This window comes from Eleutherodactylus coqui, chromosome 4 (assembly GCF_035609145.1).
Source record: "Eleutherodactylus coqui strain aEleCoq1 chromosome 4, aEleCoq1.hap1, whole genome shotgun sequence".
In the NCBI taxonomy this organism is placed as follows: Eukaryota; Metazoa; Chordata; class Amphibia; order Anura; family Eleutherodactylidae; genus Eleutherodactylus; species Eleutherodactylus coqui.
Genome location: NC_089840.1, coordinates 4288950 through 4316422, shown reverse-complemented (window position 1 = coordinate 4316422; position 27473 = coordinate 4288950). Strand labels below are relative to the sequence as shown.

The window sequence follows — 27473 nt, the reverse complement described above, 5'->3', positions numbered from 1 at the left end:
CCCACGATGCACCGCGGGTCCTTTCCCATGGTGCACCGTGGGCTCTGTGCGTTCCATTGCCGATTCCAGCCTCCTGATTGGCTGGAATCGGCACACGTGACGGGGCGGAGCTACGATGACCAGCTCTCCGGCACGAGCGGACTGCGCAAGCGCGTCTAAAAACGCCAGAAAAAAGCAAAATTAGTCGGCGCCATGGAGACAGGGACGCCACCACCGGAGGGGGTAAGTGAATAACTTCTGTATGGCTCATAATTAATGCACAATGTACATTACAAAGTGCATTAATATGGCCATACAGAAGTGTATAGACCCACTTGCTGCCGCGGGACAACCCCTTTAAGGCAACATTCTTATGCCACAGAGGAGAACTGTTAGATCCGTGGGGATGTGACTGCTGGGACCTCCACCCGTCCCTTCAGCATGTGCTCCACCGCCCTCTTATGGGTAGAGGATGACCTTTGATGCTGGCACACCCCTGTAAAGCGTGCCCATGGTTTCTACAATGCACCAGGCTCTCCTGTTTCATGTCTGTAAGTTATGATTTTTAGGTGGTCTTCCCACATTTCTGTTCTGTTTGCAGTCCACTATCAGGGAGGGGAATAGTATCAAGCCCAGCATTCTGACAGTAGTTCATTGTCCTGATTTTCTTGCCCTTCCCATGCTGCATTGCAGAGTCTCTGCTCCAATCCATGCACACTCCCTCTCTAACAGCAGGAGGCAGAGACTTTGGAGATTATCACTGTGTCTGCAGACCTGTCAGCCTGCGGTCTGTGAAGATGGCCCCTCCCCCCACTGCTAACACAACATCCATGTCCTTATTACTACAGAAGCTCAGTACCCAACCACAAAGTGGACTGTAGAGCAGGAAGGGAGCCCCCTAGTGGCAGCCACTTCAAACCTGATTCAAGTATATTACAGGAATGAGATGACCCAAGTCGGTAGAAGTTGTCTGAAAAGTTGGTGCTTCTTGAAGGAGCTGCGTAGAGCGATCATCATCCAGGGGGGGGAGGATGTCCTGAAGGAGCCCTGTGCTTCCTGGGTGGCAGCTCTTGGCTCTCGCACCGCTGTCTTAGCTGAACACTCTTGGGGTCCGGGCGGCACTGGTTTTCACCCCATCATGCGCTCCGGATGAGCTTTGGGTTTAATACCGGCGGATCCGTTAACGCTGCAGACCTTTCTGTAACTCCTAGATGAGGTTGCAGATTCCCACAGATGCTTTGCATCACGGGTGGCGCCTTGGTCTTGCCGGTCTCTGTGCCGTCTGGTTGCAGTAGTCTGCCCTCCGCACTTGGGTGGATAGAAGCTTGCTGGGAAGTTTCCTGTAACTCTCCGTCTTCTCGTCTCGCAGGCTGGTGACAGTTATTGAAAGGGGTGTCAGCCGTTGGATCAGACATTTATCGGCTGTCCTGTGGATAGGTGGTAAGTCCACGGTGTTACAGATGCAGAGATTGTATATCAATGACCCCTCCTCCGCCTGCAAGCAGAGGTCTGGAAAACGTAGGAATTCATTCAGAAAGTATATTGGAGAATGGGATCCCTTCATTCCCCAGTCTGCGCTGATTGTTGGGGAGTGGGAACACGACCCCCAACTGGTAAGATCATGTTATTCCAGGAGGAGTAACAGAGGAACGCCACACTGCAGACTCTTGAGAAAAGAAGGTCCAAAATTGTGTTATAATGATGAATACAAACTGTCACTAAAGCAGACCCATCGGGAGCGATTAAATGATATGGCTGCTTCCTACCAGAAAACTGTGCCACATCTGACTACAGGCCGTGTCTGGTATTGCAGGCGGCTGGAGTAAATGGGTTCTGTGCGTTCACACAAACTGTTCCTGTCGGCATTCTGACCAATATAGATGGAACGTAGACAAAATAACCAATTCACAAGTGATGATTGGCGCACATCGATGGTGCAAAAGACTGCTGCGTCTGCGACTGACTAGATCGCCCCTTGTTTTCTATAAATGTATTCTCTGGACGCCCTCATACAGAGCAGCTCATCCTTGAGACAAGTCAGCGGGGTCCGTCACACAGGACCCACACCAAGATGCTGTTTGCTGGGATGATTTCTGTAGGAAGTGGAGAGCGCCATTCTTACTATAGTGGCAAGGCTCGGTATTGAGTCATTCCATGTCAAGTGGTCTAATGCTCCCCACCTTCATATCTCAGATTTTGTTCAAAATTTGTATATTACATGCCCATGGTATTAAAAGAAATTTCCCAGAGTTTTAGGTCTAAAACTTTGGGAAATTTCTTTTGATACCATGGGCGTGTAATATATAAATTGTGAGCAAAATCTGAGATATGAAAGTGGGGACTTTTTTCTTGTTTCAGACCACTTGACATGGAATGACTCTATTGCAGGCCATGTTGCTATGCACAGAACTTAGACTGGAGGCGACTTACAGTGCGTTCACACAGCGCGAATAACGTTCAGAAAATCGCTGGATCGTTTGGATGTGAGCAGTAATCATTGTGTGAACGCGGCCAATGATGAGAGATAATCCGCTTCTCCTTCACTTCATGCCTCGTCGGCTCGCTCACTAATCGTTTGGGGTAAGCACTGATCGCTCACTAATCGTTTGGGGTAAGCGCCGATCGCTCACTGGCCGTTTGGGGTAAGCGCCGATGGCTCACTGGCCGTTTGGGGTAAGCGCCGATGGCTCACTGGCCGTTTGGGGTAAGCGCCGATGGCTCACTGGCCGTTTGGGGTAAGCGCCGATGGCTCACTGGCCGTTTGGGGTAAGCGCCGATGGCTCACTGGCCGTTTGGGGTAAGCGCCGATGGCTCACTGGCCGTTTGGGGTAAGCGCCGATGGCTCACTGGCCGTTTGGGGTAAGCGCCGATGGCTCACTGGCCGTTTGGGGTAAGCGCCGATGGCTCACTGGCCGTTTGGGGTAAGCGCCGAGGGCTCACTGGCCGTTTGGGGTAAGCGCCGAGGGCTCAGTTCTCATTAGTTTATCTGCCTGTATGAATAGGCCTTCATTGACGTCTGTGGGTGAGCTCTGCGCATAAAAGGGGAGGAGGTAAGCTGTGAGATCGCCAATGAATGGTTGATATCCATATGTAGGTGTTGCCTCAGTGATAATGAGATAACCGCTGAGATGTTTTCTAGAATAGGAAGTGTCAGGCTCTTAGGCTTAGGGGTCAGTGCAGGGAGAAGGAGGAGGTGAGCTGTGACAGCAGACTATTATTTGGCCTGGTGGTTGGTGTGAGAACTGCAGGATGTATTTTAAATACTGACTGACATTTAAGTATTTTATATGTATAATGTCTTCCGCATCGACAGGTGATTTATACCTGGTTCTCTGACGGCGCGTCCCTTGAGGCCCGTTATGAGAGTTTCACTACAATACACTTCAGCCTGGACTGACGGTGGACGGTTATGTGGGGGCCCTACAGGTCTGGGGCCCCCGGTAACGGGACAGACGTTGACTCTTCTGTTAGAGAGGATGTAATTTAGAAGAAAGGTGGAGGTGGGATTCAGCCCCCGCCCCGGGCGCCACCAGCCTGTGACGGGTCAGATGTGAGCGGGCATTCCTCACTTGCCAGCTGTTGGGTTTCCTGCACGCAGCGGGGAATCTGTGGCTGTCAGCTGTTTGTGCGGCTTCAGAGCAGCGCTTCCCTCAATCTCAAATCTCCCTTTATAAACCTGATTGATGACGGGATGAAAGCCGCCCTGATTTGCATCGCGCTGGTGGTACTTAACCCTTTCCCTGCTGGCCTCTGTGTGCCCTTGGTGAGGCCCGGGCACCATGTGGATGGGCACGACTGCTCCGCCGCTCCTCTGGCTTACTAGAAGCTGCATTACGGGCGTTAAATCTGCAGTTCAAGTACTTCAGACGTGCTGGCAGTCACCGGTATCCGCAGCGAGGGGCCACCTAGAGTGGCCCTACGTACCCGCTGCCCCCCCCAATATACCTGCTTCAAAGGGTCTCTTCCCTATGACAACGCAGCTGTGTGCACAGAGCAGGCAGTACGGCGGGCGCAGCCTGTTGGCCCCCAATATAAGCGGGACCCGTCGGTCTGCCAGGAAGCTGCACCTCCGCTCAGAGGGGCGACCCGGAAATGGCCACCATCAGGAAGCGCCGGCCGCTGCCATTTGTTCAGCGCACTTTGGCGCTCGTTCTTCTTAGCCCACCAGTAACGGTACAGCGAGGCGCCTCTCCGGTGTAACTGTGGGGGCTCAGCGTTCCCTAATGGGGGACGCTGAATTGTACTGCCCAATTCATTAGCGCCAGAGCTGCGTGGCCGTTCCTGGGTCCTCTGATGCCCCCCCAATCACTAGCGGGGCGGCCCCGGTGCAGCTGGCGGGGGTCCGTAACCTCTGATGCCCCGGTGGGGGGTCCGTAACCTCTGATGCCCCGTCCATCAGCGGGACGGCCTCGGCGCAGCTGGTGGGGGTCCGTAGCCTCTGTTGCCCCGTCACTAGCGGGACGGCCCCAGTGCAGCTAGCGGGGGTCCGTAACCGCTGATGCCCCCTGTCACTAGCGGGACGGCCCCCGATGCAGCCTGTGGGGGTCCGTAACCTCTGATGCCCCCCTGTCACTAGCGGGACGGCCCCGGTGCAGCTGGCGGGGGTCCGTAACCTCTGATGCCCCCTGTCAATAGCAGGACGGCCTCGGTGCAGCTGGCGGGGGTCCGTAGCCTCTGATGCCCCCTGTCACTAGCTGGACGGCCCCGCTGCAGCTGGCGGGGGTCCGTAACCTCTGATGCCCCCTGTCACTAGCGGGACGGCCCCGGTGCAGCTGGCGGGGGTCCGTAACCTCTGATGCCCCCTGTCAATAGCAGGACGGCCTCGGTGCAGCTGGCGGGGGTCCGTAGCCTCTGATGCCCCCTGTCACTAGCTGGACGGCCCCGCTGCAGCTGGCGGGGGTCCGTAACCTCTGATGCCCCCTGTCACTAGCGGGACGGCCCCGGTACAGATGGCGGGCGTCCGGTGCCTCTGATGCCCCCTGTCACTAGCTGGACGGCCCCGCTGCAGCTGGCGGTGGTCTGTAACCTCTGATGCCCCCTGTCACTAGCTGGACGGCCCCGCTGCAGCTGGCGGTGGTCCGTAACCTCTGATGCCCCCTGTCACTAGCGGGACGGCCCCGGTGCAGCTGGCGGGGGTCCGTAACCTCTGATGCCCCCTGTCACTAGCGGGACGGCCTCGGTGCAGCTGGCGGGGGTCCGTAACCGCTGATGCCCCCTGTCACTAGCGGGACGGCCCCGGTGCAGCTGGCGGGGGTCCGTAACCTCTGATGCCCCCTGTCACTAGCGGGATGGCCCCCGATGCAGCCTGCGGGGGTCCGTAACCTCTGATGCCCCCTGTCACTAGCGGGACGGCCCCGTTGCAGCTGGCGGGGGTCCGTAACCTCTGATGCCCCCTGTCACTAGCGGGATGGCCCCCGATGCAGCCTGCGGGGGTCCGTAACCTCTGATGCCCCCTGTCACTAGCGGGACGGCCCCGTTGCAGCTGGCGGGGGTCCGTAACCTCTGATGCCCCCTGTCACTAGCGGGACGGCCCCGGTGCAGCTGGCGGGGGTCCGTAGCCTCTGATGCCTCGTCACTAGCGGGACGGCCCCGGTACAGATGGCGGGCGTCCGGTGCCTCTGATGCCCCCTGTCACTAGCGGGATGGCCCCGGTACAGCTGGCGGGGGTCCGGTACCTCTGATGCCCCCTGTCACTAGCGGGATGGCCCCGGTACAGCTGGCGGGGGTCCGGTACCTCTGATGCCCCCTGTCACTAGCGGGATGGCCCCGGTACAGATGGCGGGGGTCCGGTACCTCTGATGCCCCCTGTCACTAGCGGGACGGCCCCGGTACAGCTGGCGGGGGTCCGGTACCTCTGATGCCCCCTGTCACTAGCGGGACGGCCCCGGTGCAGCTGGCGGGGGCCCGTAACCTCTGATGCCCCCTGTCACTAGCAGGACGGCCCCGGTGCAGCTGGCGGGGGTGCGGTACCTCTGATGCCCTGTCACTAGCGGGACGGCCCCGGTGCAGCCACTACAGGGTCACATCTCTAATTGGCTGCTGTCCAAAATATGTCCACTGGTGGCAGTGGAGGCATCTGAGCCCGCGGACCGCCTGATGCTGCCCTCAAAGGTTAATAACTGGTGCAAACAATCCATAGCAGCCAATCAGGTGCCGGCCAGTGACCACGTGATGGGGCATATGCTTACATATTGTGTATTATCTTCCACTTGCCCTGATGTGGGCAGATCCCGCTGCCCTCCCTGGAGGTGGCTGGTGGGCATCATCCCCCCCGTCCCACCACACTGCATTGCCCTGCCCTTCTCCGATGACTCGCAGCGCAGCTCTATAACCTGCCGTCCCCCCCGCTCAGTGTGCGCGGTGGTATCGTCCGTCCTCAGGCGCGCGCCGCTCGCTTCTTGTTTACTGTTTGTTTTCCTATTGGCGGGCGTCGCGCGGCTCTGCCCTGGCAACTGGAGCAAAGTCGATTTGCATAGGGCCGCCGGGATTGGCTCGCCTCTGGCGCGGCTCGTCCAATCAGGGCGCGCCGTCAGAGTGGCAGGGTATGCTAATGAGCCGCTGTTGCTGGGGCGCCCGGCGCTCTCTTCCCCGCGCTCCTCTTCTGCATTGTGTTGCCTGGCGAGAGACGTTGATAAACGAGGATTTAATGATCTGCAGCAGTTTCCTCCTCTCTGCAGGAGCGGCACTCGGGGAGCACGAGGACGAATAGGGCCTCACATACCTCCAGTACAGGCAGGGGTTAACGGTGCCAGCCTCGGCGCTAAAAATACCCGGCGCTGGCATGTGTTGGTGCCGCAACAGGTGGGCACCGGAGGGGGGGACGCCGGTGGATAATTATAGTTCTGCAGTCACGTGCTCCGCGCCGCCCAATCAACGCCATTTATTTTACTTCTCTGTATTTAACCCCTAGGTGGCTGAGGGGGGTGTTGGGGTGCAGCAAATCCTCACCCGCTGCCACAAATCTGCAGGCCGCCGTGGAGCGGCACTGACAAACCATCCGCTAATCCAGAGTGCCCGCTAGTCCGGCACCTGCCACATTTACCGTCTTTTTGGTTCGCAGTTCTGTAAACCGCGCTAGGCGGGTATTTTTGTCCGTCTTGGATTTTTTTTAGCAATTTCCCAACAATTGCGGGGTTAAACCTGCAGCCCAAACATTGGCGTCCTTACCGGGCGGCGGCGCCCTGAGGGCGGAGTCACAGCAGCCTCATACGGAGTAAATCATTAGGGAATCGAGTATCTAAAAGGGTTTTGTGGTTTTTTACATTTATTTACACATTCATTTTTTCCCTTTTAATCGGACGGACTGCGAGAAAAGCCCGTTATGGCAGCGCAGCGCCCCCGTGTGTTATGGCAGCGCAGCGCCCCCGTGTGTTATGGCAGCGCAGCGCCCCCGTGTGTTATGGCAGCGCAGCGCCCCCGTGTGTTATGGCAGCGCAGCGCCCCCGTGTGTTCAGATGTTCAGGCAAAATTGTTGCCGTGTTTGGGAAGGATTGAGAAAGCCGTATTGCGCTCATTTCGTGCGCCCGATCATTCTCCATCACCTGTAACCGTGGTAACCGTATTAGGTGCCGCCCCCTGCCGCGCCCGCCGCGCCGCCGCCTGGTTTTCGCACGTAGATAAAAACCGGATGCAAAACGATGAATATTGTGCATAAAAATTGTGTAAAATAACACGAAAAACTGGCCGGATTATCACAGGACTGAAAACCCCAGCGGTGTGAGGACGGCCCTGTGAGCCCCCGGGAGGGCCGCTCGAGAATACGCATCACAGGCCCCTCCCCCAGTCATTACACCCTGAGGGTGAGGCCCGTCGCAGGGGGCGGATCGCCTGCAGTTGCTTCCTGACGTCCAGCAGTTTCGGGCCCCCCTTTTTTTTGACCATCCAGCACGGCTGACACAATCTTCTCTGCTCTGATTGGCCAGCACTAATCACATGGGCAGCCCTGGCCAATCAGAGAGCAGGTACATTGCAGTGCTGGGTATTAGGTGGCCTGAAGATCACGTTGGCCACCTTGGATGCAGGAGCCGGCCGGTGAGCGGAGAAGAGTTCTGTAGGGAATGGGACCTCCAACATCGGGATCAGACATAGATGTGTAATAGCAGGCATCAATGGGAGTGCAGCCAGCTGAGACTCTTCCACTGCTGTGCCCTAGGAGGCACTCTCAGATCAGGTGATCGTTGGGGATCCTGATCGGCAGGTACCCGGTGATTAGCTCTTTGTAGACTGGTAGAGTTGGAAGGGTCATCGGGTCCTCCGGGGTCATCGGGTCCAACCCCCTGCTCAGTGCAGGATCACTAAATCATCCCAGACACATGTCTGTCCGCCTCTGAAGACTTCCATTGAAGGAGAACTCACCACCTCCCGAGGCAACCTGTTCCACTCATTGACCCCCCTCACTGTCTAATATCTAATCTGTGTCTCCTCCCTTGTTTCATCCCATTGCTTCTAGTCTTTCCTTGTGCAGATGAGAATAGGGCTGATCCCTCTGCACTGTGACAGCCCTTCAGATATTTGTAGACAGCTATTAAGTTTCCTCTCAGCCTTCTCTTCTGCTAAACATTCCCAGATCCTTTAACTGTTCCTCATAGGACATGAATTGCAGACCGCTCACCATCTTGGTAACTCTTCTCTGAACTTGCTCCAGTTTGTCTGTGTCTTTTATAAAGTGGGGTGCCCAGAACTGGCCCCAGTATTCCAGATGAGGTCTGACTAAGGAAGAGTAGAGGGGATAATGACCTCACGTGATCTAGACTCCATGCTTCTCTTAATACATCCCAGAATTGTGTTTGCCTTTTTGGTTGCTGCATCACATTGTTGACTCATGTTCAGTCTATGATCTATTAGTATACCCAAGTCTTTTTCACATGTGCTGCTGCTTAGCCCAATTCCGCCCATTCTGTATGCGCTTTTCTCATTTTTGTTGCCCATTTTTCTTTGCATTTCTCCTTGTTAAATACCATTCTGTTAATCGCCATCCAATGCGAGCGTGGCTGCCGCCAGGGGTGGCTGAGCGTGGCTGTCTTCACCACAGATGCCTTGGTTTCACAGCAGGGATGGTTATTACATTGTGGCAGGACTCGCACCTCCAGCCCTCCGTCTGAATAGACCCTTAAGGAGTATTCCCGGGGGTCCCGGCTCCTTCGCACGGCGTGTACGGCAGCCTTGGTAGTGCGGAGTACTCTTGGGTTTGCGTTGGCGCAGTCACACCCGTGTGTTTCAGCAGGTCTTGCCTTGGTCTGTATTACGGACTTTAATAGCCCTTTGATGTCAATCCGTTGCGTCTGTTCACGGACCGTCGGCTGGGAACCCCGCTGATCCTGAGAACAGCCGGACCCTGTAGTTCTCCATGCAGGGGGTCGTCTTGCTGGCCGCGGCTTCATTCTCTTACTTGGGGCTGACAGTCGAGTGCGTTGTGTTCTCTGTCGCCGCCCTGCAGGTGCCTCGTTCTTGGGGGGTAGGTGGGGTCCCAGCGGTCGGACCTCCAACAATTTATCCGTGTTCTCTTGAAAACTTCCAGATAAACCGTTTACACGCTGGAGGGGGCGGAGCCTCCTCTATGGTGACCTCTGCTGGCGGGGCGTCCCCACCCCTCATGGAGGACAGAGGGTTAATATCTGCAATCTGTCCCTGGGTGCCGCGGTGCGGAGGCTGCCTACACGCCAAGGACACGCGGTGCAGAAGGCGCCTCTTAGGCTCCAAATACGTCAATAAAATCTGCAAACAAACAGAAGTGCCTTTTATTCTTCTATTCTTTTCAGCGCTAAAAAAGTATATTCTGCGGTTTATGAGCGACAGAACGGCGGCGGAAGGTGAAGCCGACGCACGGACTCCCATTGGCTGCGCCGCTTTCAAAGGCTTTGGGTTATACCACAATGACTCGTGGGGGGTTCAGTTGGGTTTAGCTATGTGTTTGCGTCACGTCTTATAGTGACCCTGCGGTCCCAGAGAAAGGGAGATGGCGGCACGATATACACCGATATGGGCCGTATCACACGATATACACCGATATGGGCCGTATCACACGATATACACCAATATGGGCCGTATCACACGATATACACCAATATGGGCCGTATCACACGATATACACCAATATGGGCCGTATCACACGATATACACCAATATGGGCCGTATCACACGATATACACCAATATGGGCCGTATCACACGATATACACCAATATGGGCCGTATCACACGATATACACCAATATGGGCCGTATTACACGCTATACACTGATATGGGCCGTATTACACGCTATACACCGATATGGGCCGTATTACACGCTATACACCGATATGGGCCGTATTACACGCTATACACCGATATAGGCCGTATTACACGCTATACACCGATATGGGCCGTATTACACGCCATACACCAATATGGGCCGTATTACACGCTATACACCAATATGGGCCGTATTACACGCTATACACCAATATGGGCCGTATTACACGATATACGCCAATATGGGCCGTATCACACGTCAGTTGGGGGGGGTTTTGTGCAACCGAAAACTGTGTGAAAAATGCCCTGCTGCATGTCATGTGCCGTAAATACAACCGTCTGAAGAAGTCCGAAGACGCTGCATGCTGATCAGTGCTGCTCACAGGAACCACACGGGTCACAGAAGGCAGGTGGAGGGTCTTAGATGAAGGATGCTTACTAATGCACAGCGTGACTGGAGGGTCACTTTAAGTGTACAAGAAGTCATTACTGTGTACATACATTACTTATCCTGTACTGCTCCTGAGTTACATCCTGCATTATACTCCAGAGCTGCACTCACTATTCTGCTGGTGGAGTCACTGTGTACATACATTACTTATCCTGTACTGCTCCTGAGTTACATCCAGTATTATACTCCAGAGCTGCACTCACTATTCTGCTGGTGGAGTCACTGTGTACATATATTACTTATCCTGTACTGCTCCTGAGTTACATCCTGTATTATACTCCAGAGCTGCACTCACTATTCTGCTGGTGGAGTCACTGTGTACATATATTACTTATCCTGTACTGACCCTGAGTTACATCCTGTATTATACCCCAGAGCTGCACTCACTATTCTGCTAGTGGAGTCACTGTGTACATACATTACTTATCCTGTACTGATCCTGAGTTACATCCTGTATTATACTCCAGAGCTGCACTCACTATTCTGCTGGTGGAGTCACTGTGTACATATATTACTTATCCTGTACTGATCCTGAGTTACATCCTGTATTATACTCCAGAGCTGCACTCACTATTCTGCTGGTGGAGTCACTGTGTACATATATTACTTATCCTGTACTGATCCTGAGCTACATCCTGTATTATACCCCAGAGCTGCACTCACTATTCTGCTGGTGGAGTCACTGTGTACATACATTACTTATCCTGTACTGCTCCTGAGTTACATCCTGTATTATACTCCAGAGCTGCACTCACTATTCTGCTGGTGGAGTCACTGTGTACATATATTACTTATCCTGTACTGATCCTGAGTTACATCCTGTATTATACCCCAGAGCTGCACTCACTATTCTGCTGGTGGAGTCACTGTGTACATACATTACTTATCCTGTACTGCTCCTGAGTTACATCCTGTATTATACTCCAGAGCTGCACTCACTATTCTGCTAGTGGAGTCACTGTGTACATACATTACTTATCCTGTACTGATCCTGAGCTACATCCTGTATTATACTCCAGAGCTGCACTCACTATTCTGCTGGTTTTCTACTGCAGAGCTGTTTTACAGGCTTCAGAGCTGAGCTCCCTTTGGTACCCTTATGTCAGAGATGATCTACCCTTCTGCATTATAGGAATATAAGAAGGCTTGTTAATGGTGTGTGATGTTTGATAACAGAGTTATGAATGCAGCTCTGGGCTTTAGGTTGTATGCAGATTCTCTCTGTTAGGCACTCTGCACACGGGTGGAGAGTCCGTGGTGGGATGTACCGCAGAATTTCCGCCCGTGTGCAGCGGCATTGGATTGCATTAGAGAAAACAGTCCTATGCACTCCGCCACGATTCGTCCACGTGAAAACAAGTGCTGAAAACTAATCGCCGCGCGCTCTATTTCTGCGTGGGTCCCGCAGGGTCTCGCACAGAAACATCAGTGGTGACGGGCCGGCTCCACTCTGCGCATGAGAAGACGCCGGGAGCAGGTGAGCCGCAGGTCTCTGCAGGGGCACGGGTCCACATCCCGCTGCCAGTATTCTCGCAGGGGATCCGACCCGGCCGTCTGCAGGCGCCTAACCTGGGGGTCAGGAGTGAAAATAATCTTGAAAGTGAAACCTGCCGTTGCAGCTTTGGCAGTGAGCGGAGTGATTTTACCACCACGTGAAGCTTTGGTTTCCATATTCAGCCTTTTTTAGTGCACCTCCTCCCCTTCCAGTGATGGGTGCGTTAAACGCTGCCAAATGCTATCACATGGACCCTGACTGGCGGTGCCGGAGCGGCCGCAGGCGGCATCGAGGCGGAGTCATGACACGCTGCAACAAAGTGTTAAAAGATTGTTCAGTAGAAAGTAACTGATTTGTATCTATAAAGTAAAACCTGCGGATTCCGCGGTAAAACGGACCAGTCGCCGCGCTGTTTAACCCCTTAGTGACCGAGCTGTATTTGTTTAACATCCTCGTATCCGCCGCTGCCGGAGCGCTGTTGCTCGTTTGCGCGGCGGGTTGTATTTTTCACTGGTTTTATTTAATGTACTGAAAAACTTTAATGAAGTTCTAAGTGGAGTAAATTGGAAAAAAAATTCCGCCATCTTTCTGTGCGTCTTGCTTCTACAGCCCACAAACCAACAACAATGCCCTGATAACGGTGTTCTGCGAGGCGGTGCGATCACCACGGTAACAAACTTAGGTGGCGTTTTTGTTTTTTTGCTGTTCTACTTTTATTTTAATTTTCTTTAAAGACATTTAATTTGTTTTATATTTTCTGCACACAATAACTTTTTAAAGTTTTTCCGCCCCCTTACTTGGGGCTCGTTTCTTGGGGGACGTCCTGCAGTTTGCTTTAGTGCCCTCTTGGAATACATACGACTCTTAATCACTTTTTATTGCAGACAAAATGACCAAAAAAGTGCATTTCTGGCATTTTTTAATCTTGTTTTTCGGAGTAATGTTTTATAATTTTGATTCTTTTACTCAGTCTGACCAACGACCTGTAATCCCTGTTCATTAATTACATCGTACTGCTGGAGGATCCGCAGTGTCATCCCCTATATGTGACATAAACCCACCCTTATAGTGTTCAGTCAGCGCGCAGCGTAACAGGAAGTGTGAGATAGCTGCACAGTGTTCAAAAAAAATCGCCGACCTCGGATGGTTATGGTTCACGTTTGAACGCTCGCCAACGACCCAACGAGAATCGGCAATGGTTTTCTTCGTATTTCCGTTTCGGCCGGACTAAAAACCGTTGTCTTTGCTTCTCGTTGCGTTTGAACATCCCCCGCTCCGTGTAAATATAGGAACGGGAAGTGAGCGACAGACCGACGGGTCACCGCTGAGACAACGTTCTGTACGACAAACAAGAATCTGCTCGTCTCAGAGGGGCGTTAGTCCCGCGTTGTGCCGCTGCTGGGGGTCACATGACCGTTACCGCACAACCGTCCAGTGCCCGAGGCCGGGGTCTGGCAGGTGGATGTAGATAAGGGCTTTGTCCTCCAACAATGGCATCATGGCTTACTGAAATATGGCCGAAGAGGCCTGCGCTGCTACTGCTGGATGGTGGGCCGAACTATATATTCAGTCTGCGGGGGGCGCCTGGGGTCACTGGGAGAACAAAGGGGGCCGCTCTACATAGCCCGTCTCGACTGCCCGGAGACCCTGGCTCACATTCCCCACTCCGATCCCCTCCAGCTCGCAGTAAGGCTTCGGGTCCTGCATCGCGCCCCTCTTGTTCCAGCGTTTAGTTTCTTCCCTCCTCAATAGGTAAACCTTAAGCATATAGAGGCTTCCATCATATCCCCCTCTGCCTTCCCTCCAGGACACAGCTCACCTCCTCCCTCTCTCTGCACAGGTCACAAAGCATACCCGTGGTGCTTACATATAGAAGTCCGTGCCTCTTGTCAGTTTAGTCGGCTGTGAAGCATCTGAAGCAGTTGGATTCCTTCTCTGAGTGCGTTATTTTACCTGCGCAGAAGGCGGGTTGGTGGCCTTTATTTCATACAGTCGGTGCAGTTAGGCAGGTGGTCGCCTCCAAAAAACGGAGTCGCCTCTACAGAAATAAGAGCGTTTTCATTACTGCAAGCCCCCCCCCCCATACCCTGCCTGGTTTTACTACAGAAAAAGTTGGTGCCGCCCCTTTAACATATATATATTTTTTTAGCCCATGGGAATAATAAGTTGCATAATTTCTAATTATTCAGAAACTAAAGCCCCGTTTACACGCAAAGATGATCGCTCCAAACTTGTTCATAAGAAGGATGACTGACCGATCTGGCCAGCATTTTGCATAAGCTGCTAGTAGGCACTAAAGCCCATTAGTAGCTCATTGGCTTCATTTGCATGTAAATGAGGCTCCCTTCGCTGTATGCAGGTAACAGCAGGGGATCTGTTATCTGCATACAGCCCATTTGTTCTCCCTCTGGGACTGCAGCTGCAAACAATGTTATCAGCACTCCTGCGGAGAACACCGCATGCGGTCCCTGCTATCTCCAACGATGGATTTCATGCTCACATAAAATCCATAGTTTGGCAGAAAAGCGAACGGTGGGAGCGTTTACACGCAATGATTGCCGCTCAGAAGACGTAGTTTGAACGAATCTTGAGCGATACATTGTATGTAAATCAGGCTTAAGGATACTTTCACAGCTGCCTTTGGGGAGCAGGAAGGGGGAATCCCTGCGGCCGCATGCTGTGGCCCTGGACCCCACTGACTAACGGGGTCCGCCCATATGACTGGCTTTTGGACAGAATAGCTTCATGTGACGTTTGTTTAAACCTTCCTCTTTAAGATCTCTGCATGCTTTCAGTGGATGAAAACCTTCCAGCCCCGAAGCTGCTCCTCAGCCGCTCACATCCCTCTCCTGCTGATAGTTTGTTACAGTGTGTCAGTCAGGACTAACCACATGACTGGATGCAACTGTAGCAAACGGTCAGCTGTGATGTGTATCAGACTGTCTTCCTGGATGTTTCCATTCACTGACAGCTTCTCTCTGGTTTGCCTCAGCAGGACGCCTCTGTGCTTTGTATCTTCGGGCTCACACCAGCGCTTGCATTGCTGCCGCTCTGTGCCCACCGATCCCCACGCACTATCTTGGCGCGTACATGCCACCAGATGCGTTCTTTGAGTGTGTAATCTGGTGAGAGGGGCACCGTTGAAAAGAAAGTTAGTGCGTGATAACCCGCCTGTGAGAGCCTCCAGCCCGTTATGTCTGCTCTTCCTGACTTGTCCAGCTGTAGACTCTGGAGGGTCTATCCGCAGGAGACCTGCGGCGGTCCGCTGCCCGAGGCCAACGCTGATCACAATGTGTTTGTGCACGCAGCTGATTTTTCTAGGAAGCAGACAGCTCCATTCTTACTGCAGTGGCCAGACTTGGTATTACACCCATTCACTTCAAAGGAAGCTTTGTGTGTAATCCCAAGACTGTCCACTGCAGTAAGAACGGAGCTGTCTGCGGGATTCTTCCAGGAAGCAAACCACAGCTGACGGCAGATCTACTGTTCCTGATATACGGATAAGCCATCATAGTGTACAGCTCTGTCTGCGGGCCTCAGGGAGCAAATGTGCGACGGCCAGAATACCTTGTGTTCACATGGCCAGTTTGGTTTAACCCCTTAGTGACCTACAACAGATGCCGACACGGCATGATGGCTGCATTGCTTGTTTTTCACCCACTTCTATATTATTCGGTACATTAAATGATTCTGTCAAAAAATATAACTCATCCCGCGAAAACCGGTCCGTCCGTCCGCCCGCAGGAATATCCTACAGCTCGCGGAACGCGGGAGCAAAAACGAGCGTAAAGTCCCTGCGTGTCAGCCGGTGCCGACGGCCCAGAGTCTCCTCACTGCCCGGTGTTTAGGGTTCTGGGGCTTCTGCTCGCCGGCTCCATGTTGGCGCACAGATCGCCGCTCTTCCATTGTTATTACCGCGTTTCCTCGATAAGACACTGTCTTAGATTAATTTTCTTAAAACCAAAATAACCCATGAGCGCCTGGGGGAGCGTAAACTAACGCTGCGCCCCGGGTGTCGTGTGTTCACTGTTGTCAGGAGACGGTGAAAAACAGAGTGAATACGCCCCCAAATAAAACAAACTGCATCCGCCCATGTGAATGAGCCCCAGGTGGTTGTGGGGTGCTCCATGTTGGCCTCCCGATTGACCATTCTTCTACTCGGGGTTGTTAGTATGTAAGCCGTTAACCCCCGGGGACACTTGGGGCACATTCACACGGCTCCATCCTCTGCCCACATCACGTATGTTCTGCGGCTCATTCACACGGCTCCATCCTCTGCCCACATCACGTATGTTCTGCGGCTCATGCACACGGCTCCATCCTCTGCCCACGTCACGTATGTTCTGCGGCTCATGCACACGGCTCCATCCTCTGCCCACGTCACGTATGTTCTGCGGCTCATGCACACGGCTCCATCCTCTGCCCACGTCACGTATGTTCTGCGGCTCATTCACACGCCTCCATCCTCTGCCCACGTCACGTATGTTCTGCGGCTCATTCACACGCCTCCATCCTCTGCCCACGCCACGTATGTTCTGCGGCTCATTCACACGGCTCCATCCTCTGCCCACGCCACGTATGTTCTGCGGCTCATTCACACGGCCCAATCCTCTGCCCACGCCACGTATGTTCTGCGGCTCATGCACACGGCTCAATCCTCTGCCCACGCCATGTATGTTCTGCGGCTCATGCACACGGCTCCATTCTCTGCCCACGCCACGTATGTTCTGCGGCTCATGCACGCGGCTCCATCCTCTGCCCACGTCACGTATGTTCTGCGGCTCATGCACGCGGCTCCATCCTCTGCCCACGCCACGTATGTTCTGCGGCTCATGCACATGGCTCCTTCCTCTGCCCACGCCACGTATGTTCTGCGGCTCATTCACACGGCTCCATCCTCTGCCCACGCCACGTATGTTCTGCGGCTCATTCACACGGCTCCATCCTCTGCCCACGTCACGTATGTTCTGCGGCTCATTCACACGGCTCCATCCTCTGCCCACGTCACGTATGTTCTGCGGCTCATTCACACGGCTCCATCCTCTGCCCACGCCACGTATGTTCTGCGGCTCATTCACACGGCTCCATCCTCTGCCCACGCCGCGTATGTTCTGCGGCTCATTCACACGGCTCCATCCTCTGCCCATGCCACGTATGTTCTGCGGCTCATTCACACGGCTCCATCCTCTGCCCACGCCGCGTATGTTCTGCGGCTCATTCACACGGCTCCATCCTCTGCCCATGCCACGTATGTTCTGCGGCTCATTCACACGGCTCCATCCTCTGCCCACGTCACGTATGTTCTGCGGCTCATGCACACGGCTCCATCCTCTGCCCACGCCGCGTATGTTCTGCGGCTCATTCACACGGCTCCATCCTCTGCCCACGCCGCGTATGTTCTGCGGCTCATTCACACGGCTCCATCCTCTGCCCACGCCACGTATGTTCTGCGGCTCATTCACACGGCTCCATCCTCTGCCCACGTCACGTATGTTCTGCGGCTCATTCACACGCCTCAATCCTCTGCCCACGCCACGTATGTTCTGCGGCTCATTCACACGGCTCCATCCTCTGCCCACGCCACGTATGTTCTGCGGCTCATTCACACGGCTCCATCCTCTGCCCACGCCACGTATGTTCTGCGGCTCATTCACACGGCTCCATCCTCTGCCCACGCCATGTATGTTCTGCGGCTCCGGCATGTCGCTGTGTATTTACACGGATTTTATGTACAGATACGCAGTATCCGCGCACATGCCTCCGTATTTGCGTATCCCATTGCCATCTGTGAGACATTTATGTCCAAAATGGCGCATGCTGCGTTGTATTTTTTCACGCACCTAAGTCTGCGGGTCTGAATGTTTCGATGCAGATCGGTGGGCGTTCCGTGCTCCGTGTCACGCGTGTAAACAATGCGTGTGCATTACGCCCGTGTGAATGAGGCCTCAGTGCTGACTTGTTGTCATTGCACTTGCTGAGGCTTACTGTTGGCCTGCAGATCTACTGCAGGTTCTACAAAAGGTCTTGTAGCTCCATCTAGTGTCTGCTTAGTAAACTGCAGTCTTATCGGAGCTCTCCTTGTAAAGCCGACGGCTCAGCCGCGCTCCGCACTTATTCTAGCCTCCCTCTGCAATGTGGAGATGTAAGAACTGACCGGACGTTCCCTACAGTCGCAGGAAGTAGTGGGGTAACTAGTGGGGTAACAGAGGGCACTTGTAGTAGTGGGGTAACTAGTGGGGGGTAACGGGGCACTTGTAGTAGTGGGGTAACAGGGGGCACTTGTAGTAGTGGGGTAACTAGTGGGGGGTAACAGGGGGCACTTGTAGTAGTGGGGTAACAGGGGGCACTTGTAGTAGTGGGGTAACTAGTGGGGGGTAACAGGGCACTTGTAGTAGTGGGGTAACAGGGGGCACTTGTAGTAGTGGGGTAACTAGTGGGGTAACTCAGGACATTTGTGTAGACATGAAGGCTTTCCTTCTGCTCTGTTAGACAAGTTTCATAGTAATGAGTTCCTAACTTGCTTTTCTTCCTGTCGCCCTTCCAGGAGGAGAGACTTCAGCATGCAAACCGTCATCTGTCCGGCTTGCACCCTCATTCTCATTCCATGCTGCGGGTCTACAGATGGCTGGACAAATGCCACACTCTCATCAGCAGTACAGTGACCGGCGCCAGCAGAACCTAAATGACCAACAAGTATCTGCCTTATCTTACAATGACCAGATTCAGCAGCCGTTGGCTAACCAGGTGGGCGTCTCTGCTACTAAGAGGGGGCCGCACGGTCCTGGCAGTTCGCTCCAGCGGGCATTAAAAGCCTCATTTTGCTATGATAAAGTCCTCATGCAGTACCAGAAGTCGCCTGATGGATCAGACCAGCAGTATTGTGAACAAGTCCTTTTAGAAATGGCGTTACGCCGTGTCCGTTCACTTGGGACTTACTGTAACCTAATGAGGTTTCTTCCACAATTAGCGCTGCAGCCGCTGTGCAGGTTAAACGTCCCACGGACCTTCAGGCCCCCTGCTGCTTATACAACTTGCAGATCACGGACCCCCCATTTATTTACCCTCCACTTGGGGTTTTTCCATATTTGCATTATGTTTTCTTCTAGAAGCCGTAGCTTGGCGTGGTTTTGCATGGCAGAGTCCGTCTCTAAAACCACTGATTTCTGCTGTGATTCCGCACACTGGTGGATCCCTTATAATTGGTAGATACGCATGTGGAATTTTCGGCACGGAATTCCCATCAATTAGTGAAATATCACCTTTTTTCACCTGCATATTTAAAATCTGCGTACAGGAAAGTGAGCAGCGCAGCCGACGGCACGGACTTGGTGCAGAATCCATGCCAAGCTCTCATGTAAATAGACGCATTGTATCAGGAAGCCCAGGGGGGTAATACACTTCTGGCCATCGTTATTGGCACCCCTGAATATTGCAGATGTCATACAGAAGAGAACAAACTACACAAACCTGGCTGAGCGTGAGGACAGTTATTGACCAAATCGGACCAACCTTTGATTAAATGGGACTCACTGACCCCCCCCTACCCCCGCCCCCCCTGTCAGTGCCCACATTACTGTAACTAGCCTATGAATGGCGGCCTTGCTTTTTTTTTCTTTTTTTTCTCTTAAAAGCCCCGTTTTATTCCCTGTTCACAATGGCAGAGACAAGAGTGCCATCGTTGACACGGATCAGAAATACTATTGTCATGAAGCTAAAGACTACAAGACCCTTTCCAGAGACCTCGGCATCCAGTTTTTAATAGTTCGATAAGTTATTAAGAAGTTTTCCACTTGTGGAACAATCAAGAACCTTCCAGGATGTGATGGAAAGCGGAAAATGGATAAGAGAACCCAACAAAAACCAAAGCTCCTCAGGCTGAGTGATGGTGTCATCCCGCCCAGGGCTCTATGGGTGAAGCCCGAGGTTAAATAGACAGGCGGCAATCCTTCTGGAAAATGTTCTGTGGGCGGATGAACCCAACTGTGGCAGGGCAGGGCAGTGTTATGTGTATGATAAGAGTAAGTCCATAAAGAGCAGCGCCCCCTACAGTGACGCAGGGTGTGGGCTCCCTAATGTGCTGGGGCTGCTCTGCTGCCTCTTGGAACATGTTATAGGAACAGTGAAATCAGGATTATCACCGCATTTTACACTGAAACAGCCGGGTAACGAGCCGAAGCCTCTCCAGAAGTGCACAAGCCGGGGGAAGAAGGAAGAGATGGACAATGGCGGCCCGAGTCCTCAGCAAAGTCCAATAGAAAGTTTTAGAGGGAGATGGAATCTGCTTTTGAGTAAAGGAACCCAACAAACATTCAGGAGCTCAGGAGAACAGCAGGGCAGGGGGGCAAGAAGCCCACCGAGGGGCACAAACATCTGGAGGGTCTCACTGCTACCGAAGGTTGTAGAACGGAGTATTCGTGAAGGACCTGTAGTCCCGCCATGTCACAGACCAGAGACGTTCACTTCTCATGCGCCGACAGGAAACTGCTTTGTTCAATGTACTTGGACATAAAATATTCTAGTGATTGGGTTGTACCCGAAGTCCTGCCCATATGATACCCCTCCACCCCCACTGGGTTGTACCCGAAGTCCTGCCCATATGATACCCCTCCACCCCCACTTGTACCCGAAGTCCTGCCCATATGATACCCCTCCACCCCCACTGGGTTGTACCTGAAGTCCTGCCCATGTGATACCCCTCCACCCCCACTGGGTTGTACCCGAAGTCCTGCCCATATGATACCCCTCCACCCCCACTGGGTTGTACCCGAAGTCCCGCCCATATGATACCCCTCCACCTCCATTGAGTTGTACCCGAAGTCCCGCCCATATGATACCCCTCCACCTCCATTGGGTTGTACCCGAAGTCCCGCCCATATGATACCCCTCCACCCACACTGGGTTGTACCCGAAGTCCCGCCCATATGATACCCCTCCACCCCCACTGGGTTGTACCCGAAGTCCCGCCCATATGATACCCCTCCACCCCCACTGGGTTGTACCCGAAGTCCCGCCCATATGATACCCCTCCACCCCCACTGGGGGTATGGGGGTACACTTGATCAAATGGCGCATCAATATAATGTTGCTTCTGACTGTATAAATCTCTCTGTACTTCTCTCAATTTAAGTAAAACATTGACTTTTATTCTGTGTTTTGCAGCGACGGATGCCCCAAAACTTTCGGGATCCAACTACAGCACCGTTGAGGAAACTGTCAGTTGACTTGATCAAAACTTACAAACATATTAATGAGGTGAGAACGACGGGAGCGCAACAAGAGCGCGGGAACGTCTTAAAGGCTACAGTTCATATAAAGTGAAAAATGAGTAACTTCTGCAATCAGAGAAAACTTGTAACGATCGTTTGTTTCTACAGTTCTGTGCAGACTGTCTCCATGGTAACAGACTACAAGCTCTGTGTAGTCAGATCCTGCTGAGCCTTCTGGCTAAACTTATACATGTAGCAGGAAATGGAAGAAAGGATGAGGTGTCAGGATAGTAGGGTTACCATGGAAACACATAGGTCCGTATAGGGGCTGTAGAATCAAAACTATGGGACATTTTCAATTAAGACCTACTGAAAAGTTCCCGGCTCTTTTATTCTGGGCGTATTGGGACGCTAAGAGCGGCTCTGAAGGTGGACGGTGACTTATTGCTCCAATGCTTTCTCATGATACTATGGAGCATCAGGACCTAAAACCGCTAGAAATTCTGCAATAAATGTGTCAAGTGTTACAGTCACTGAAATGTACAGGATGGACGAGTCTCAGCATTTGTGCAATGTTTTGTTAGCCTGTTTTGGTGAATTTGAGTTTTCCTAACCGCATGGCAGAGCCCCCCCCCCCCCCCCCCCCATTGCCTTCCCATGTGGTATGAACACTCGTTATTCCGCCTGCGGCTCCTACACTGCGGGTTTTGTGTGTTTTAGTTTGCCTCTTGTTGGGGTCTTCAGTTTTGTTCTTTCTGTCTTCTCTTACTCCAGGTCTACTATGCAAAAAAGAAGCGGCGGCATCAACAAGGACAAGGCGACGACTCCAGTCACAAGAAGGAAAGAAAGGTTTACAACGATGGCTACGACGATGACAACTACGACTACATTGTGAAAAATGGCGAGAAGTGGATGGACCGCTATGAAATTGACTCTTTGATTGGAAAAGGTTCCTTTGGCCAGGTAGAGACTGCACCGATGTCGGATACCGGAACGAGACAACATCCGTTATCATAGCCCCCTAACGACTCACAGCAGCCATTAATATGGGACCTGATTCTGCAGGGTCCTGGCTGTTTAACTCTTTGCTAGCTATGGTTGAGTGACCCTCCCTTGCTTAAAAGGGACTACGTTATTCCACCCTTCTCCTTGATGCCATCAGGGACCTGGAGAATCCCTTTGCAGTAACCCCCTAACGCCACAGGATGTACCGTCATGTTCTGCATGTTCAGGGTATGTATGGTGGGGGATTGCGGGTCGATCCTGCTCCATACAGTGCGGTCTATCACAACAGCTCCGATAAGCCATGCTGCTCATTGGTGCTGTTAACCCTTTAAATTCCCCGATCAATGTTCAGGGGTCCCATACAGTCACACACGATGGGATTACGGGTTGCCATACGTTTGTCATGGCAGCCTGGGGCCTTCTGAAAGGCCTCAGGGCTGCCAATGCAGAGTGCCTATCAAGCCGTGCTTGTCAGATGGCGGTATGATGTAATGTAAAAATACGTTTAATGTTTCACTAATTAGTTAAAAAAAAAACAAAACCTTTTGCCATATTTATAGTAAAAGAATCTAAACACAAAAATACGAATTTGGTATCGCGGCGTCCAGAAGAGTCCAATCAGTCAAAGTAACGCATTGTTTAACCCGCACGATGAGCGCCATCAGAAAGAAGAGAAAAAGGAAAAAACCTCCAGAATTGCGCTTCTTTTTGGTCATCCGGTCTCCAAGAAAAAGTGTAATGAAAAGCAATCAATAAGTCGTGTGCACACACAGTGGTACCAATAGGAAGTACAGGACGTCCGGCAAAACCGTGTGCGCATCCAACGGTTATGGCGGTCAGAAGACGGCGGCGGAAAATAATTGGGAAAAAAGGCTTCGAAATAAAATAAAAAAAGTAAAGGAAAAAAAAAAAAACTAGAAAAATTTGTAATTGCGGTAATCGTGCCGACCCGTAAAATAGTCATCGGGTCATTGTTGCAGCGTGTGCGCCATAGAAACAAGATGCATGGCGGAACTTTGTTGGTTTTTTCCCCATTTCACTTAAAGTAGAATGTTTTACGTTTTTCAGCACATTATATAGTATCACTGAGAAATACAACTCGTCCCGCAAAAGACAGCGAGCCCTCAGCCGGCGACGGATAAAATAGGAGGTGGGGGGGGGGCATCCTTAAGGGGTCAGAGGAGTTATTATCCACATTATAGAAACTGAGGGTCTGCCTTCAGGATAGGCCGTCCAGATCGGATCGGTGGGGGTTCACCGCCGGGGTCCCACTGATCAGCTGACTGAGGGCCGTCTTGTCCGGGCGTGCAGCAGTGCGATAATGTTGGTACTCAAACATCATCTTTTTGTAGGGCCTTTCAGGATCCCGCCGGCTGGCCCCATTCCCTACTACAGGAAGTGCAACGTGCAGGGTGATGAACAATGAAGTGGCTACAACACCGGGGGGCGCTGCGCTCCTCATCAGTCTGATATTCGTGAGATTTCCTGCGCCCTCATTTACCACGATCAGTAGAACGTCTTTAAGGTCCGAGCAGACCCGGTTATTAAGAAGTATAAGAGTAGAACTAGCGGGCTCAGAACATCTGAGGGCATGAAGGAAGCACCTCTGACGTCCCTGAGGCAGCGAGCCGTGTCCACGTCACCCCTAAGCCACGGACTGTACTCACTGCCCCTTCATGACTGTAGTAATTCCCAATTACAGGGAAGGAGGCCGCCATCTTTGCTTCCCCTTCTGAAAGGCTTGTTTGTGTGTAGGCTTGGCTCCGGTGTAACGGTGTTCTCTGTCCCAGGTTGTGAAGGCGTACGACCGTGTGGAGCAGGAGTGGGTGGCTATTAAAATTATAAAGAACAAGAAGGCTTTCCTAAATCAAGCCCAGATTGAAGTACGACTTCTCGAGCTGATGAACAAACATGACACGGAGATGAAATACTACATAGGTAAGGCTGCTGCCGCGTCCCATAGGCCATAATGTACAGAATGGGACTCTAGGGGTCCGAAGATAAAGCAGATGTCTGAGCCACATTATATACCACCCCAATGTGATGCCTGTGTCTGGGACCACTTGTAGGGTGCAGATGGGTAGCATCCACCGCGGGGTTTCTGTGTCCGGGATCACTTGTAGGGTGCAGATGGGTACCATCCACCACGGGGTTTCCATAGCGGCGATGCCTACATGCATGGCGGCTGTATCCTCCTCCCTCCTCACACCGCCTACTGCCTTTACGGTTTCACTGCGTATTCCAGCCATGAGCATGTATGGCTTATTCATAGGATAGGTGAATCTAATATAGTCTGCAGGCTTCCTCTTGCACCACTCTTTGCCCCTCTTGCACCACTCTTTGCCCCTCTTGCACCACTCTTTGCCCCTCTTGCGTCCCCTTTGGTGGATGATTTTGGTGGCATTAGATTAGTGATGTCCTCACCACCGCCGTAAAATCGTAAAGCTTGAGTTTCATACATTGAGTTACCTGTGAGGCCAGGTTGAAGTTCCAATATTAAATCTAGCGGCGCTGTTGTGCTTCAGCCAACAGCGCCGCTAGGGAGAGTCCGGGCTCCTTCACACTGGCAGGGGTGATTCACGGCCCGATATCCTCCTCGCAATCCATGTGGAAATTCCTGGATGCGAGGCATCTACTCATGGAAACAGCCTTGCATCCCCGCAGGGCTGAAGGAATCCCCCGGCGCAGCTATCACAGCCTCGGCAGGGGATCGCAGAGTTCCCCCGTTGTTTTCAGTGGGTCGGCGCTGCTGCCACCAGCCTCGCTGAAAGGAATGGGCGATATCGCAAAAAGAAAGTTCATGCTGCGACTTATTTATTCTTCCCCTGCGTAGCATCGCCTCAATCTAGGAATGTTCCATTTCTGGAGATGGGGATGCTGAGGCATGAAAGCATTGAGGACTGAAGGGGGTGTCTCGGATTACAAAAGAAAAAACGTTTTTTCCAGATAAATAGCAGTAGTATTCTTTCTGGGTATGGAGTAGCTCTTCGCTAGTCCCGGACTACAGCCTTAAATTGTCGCTGACTTTTCCCGTCAGCTTGGGCTTATGTGATAATGAGCAAACTTGTAAATCATTTCTACCTAAAAACACGTTTTTGTGGTGACAAAATCCTCTAAAATGCTCGCTGCTGCTGGTGGTCTCTCTTCTAATGTGATGTCCACTGCTTGTTGTCGTGTGAAATCCGTCTCTAGCAGCAAAGACTTTGAGGCAGAATACATGAAGTGATTGTTACTAGTTGTCTCATACTACCCATAGACCTCAATGGAAAAGGGAGCGATCCAGAAGAAGAAAGCTTTTAGAGGGTGACAGAGGCAGAGAGATTCACACAGAAACATGGCTGCAACATCTAGTAGGTGTTTTAGTTGACCTCAATGCTGTATTCACATCTGCACTGCTCAGTACTGCTGTATAATGTCCTCCTTGCTGCTCCTTCTCTGAGAGATGGAGCTAGTGGAACAGAATCCCCTCTTCTCTGCTATGTTGTCTCTCATGAACTGCAAAGCAGTCTACACCCACCAGCTCAGAGGGAAGAGATCCTGCTCTCCTATATATATAGTGTATGGAGACATCATAGCAGCAGTCTACACCCACCAGCTCAGAGAGAGAAGAGATCCTGCTCTCCTATGTGTACAGTGTATGGAGACATCATAGCAGCAGTCTACACCCACCAGCTCAGAGATAGAGATCCTGCTCTCCTATGCGTACAGTGTATGGAGACATCGTAGCAGCAGTCTACACACACCAGCTCAGAGTTAGAGAAGAGACCCTGCTCTCCTATGTGTACAGTGTATGGAGACATCATAGGAGCACTCTACACCCACCAGCTCAGAGATGGAGAAGAGATCCTGCTCCCCTATGTGTGCAGTGTATGGAGATATAGTAGCCGTCTACACCCACCAGCTTAGAGATAGAGAAGAGATCCTGCTCTCCTATGTATACAGTGTATGGAAACATCATAGTAGCAGTCTACATCCATCAGCTGAGAGATAGAGAAGAGATCCTGCTCTCCTATGTGTACAGTGTATGGAGACATCATAGCAGCAGTCTACACCCACCAGCTCAGAGATAGAGAAGAGATCCTGCTTTCCTATGTGTACCGTGTATGGAGAGATCATAGCAGCAGTCTACACCTGCCAGCTCAGAAATTAAGAAGAGATCCTGCTCTCCCATGTGTACAGTGTATGGAGATATAGTAGCCGTCTACACCCACCAGCTCAGAGATAGAGAAGAGATCCTGCTCTCCTATGTGTACAGTGTATGGAGACATCATAGCAGCAGTCTACACCCACCAGCTCAGAGATGGAGATCCTGCTCTCCTATGTGTACAGTGTATGGAGACATCATAGCAGCAGTCTACACCCACCAGGTCAGAGATAGAAGAGATCCTGCTCCCCTATGTGTACAGTGTATGGAGACATCATAGCAGCAGTCAACACCCACCAGCTCAGGGGTAGAGAAGAGATCCTGCTCCCCTATGTGTACAGTGTATGGAGACCTCATAGCAGCAGTCTACACCCACCAGCTCAGAGATAGAGAAGAGATCCTGCTCTCCTATGTGTACAGTGTATGGAGACATTATAGCAGCAGTCTACACCCACCAGCTCAGAGATAGAGAAGAGATCCTGCTCTCCTATGTGTACAGTGTATGGAGACATTATAGCAGCAGTCTACACCCACCAGCTCAGAGATAGAGAAGAGATCCTGCCCTCCTATGTGTACAGTGTATGGAGACATCATAGCAGCAGTCTACACCCACCAGCTCAGAGATGGAGAAGAGATCCTGCTCCCCTATGTGTACAGTGTATGGAGACATCATAGCAGCAGTCTACACCCACCAGCTCAGAGATGGAGAAGAGATCCTGCTCTCCTATGTGTACAGTGTATGGAGACGACATAGCAGCAGTCTACACCCACCAGCTCCGAGATAGAGAAGAGATCCTGCTGCCCTATGTGTACAGTGTATGGAGACATCATAGCAGCAGTCTACACCCACCAGCTCAGAGATAGAGAAGAGATCCTGCTCGCCTATGTGTACAGAAGAGATCCTGCCCTCCTATGTGTACAGTGTATGGAGACATCATAGCAGCAGTCTACACCCACCAGCTCA

The 27473-nt window shown here is 52.3% G+C and overlaps 1 protein-coding gene across 1 annotated transcript in view; it reads left to right on the top strand.

The window, feature by feature from the left end:
- Positions 1-27473, top strand: part of DYRK1A (dual specificity tyrosine phosphorylation regulated kinase 1A) — a 100091-nt gene that overhangs the window by 56070 nt on the left and 16548 nt on the right. Inside the window, exons 3-6 of the mRNA XM_066598973.1 lie at positions 18699-18898; positions 21314-21406; positions 22135-22323; positions 24156-24303. Coding sequence (XP_066455070.1) covers positions 18699-18898; positions 21314-21406; positions 22135-22323; positions 24156-24303 — 630 coding nt within the window. The remainder of the gene's footprint in view (positions 1-18698; positions 18899-21313; positions 21407-22134; positions 22324-24155; positions 24304-27473) is intronic.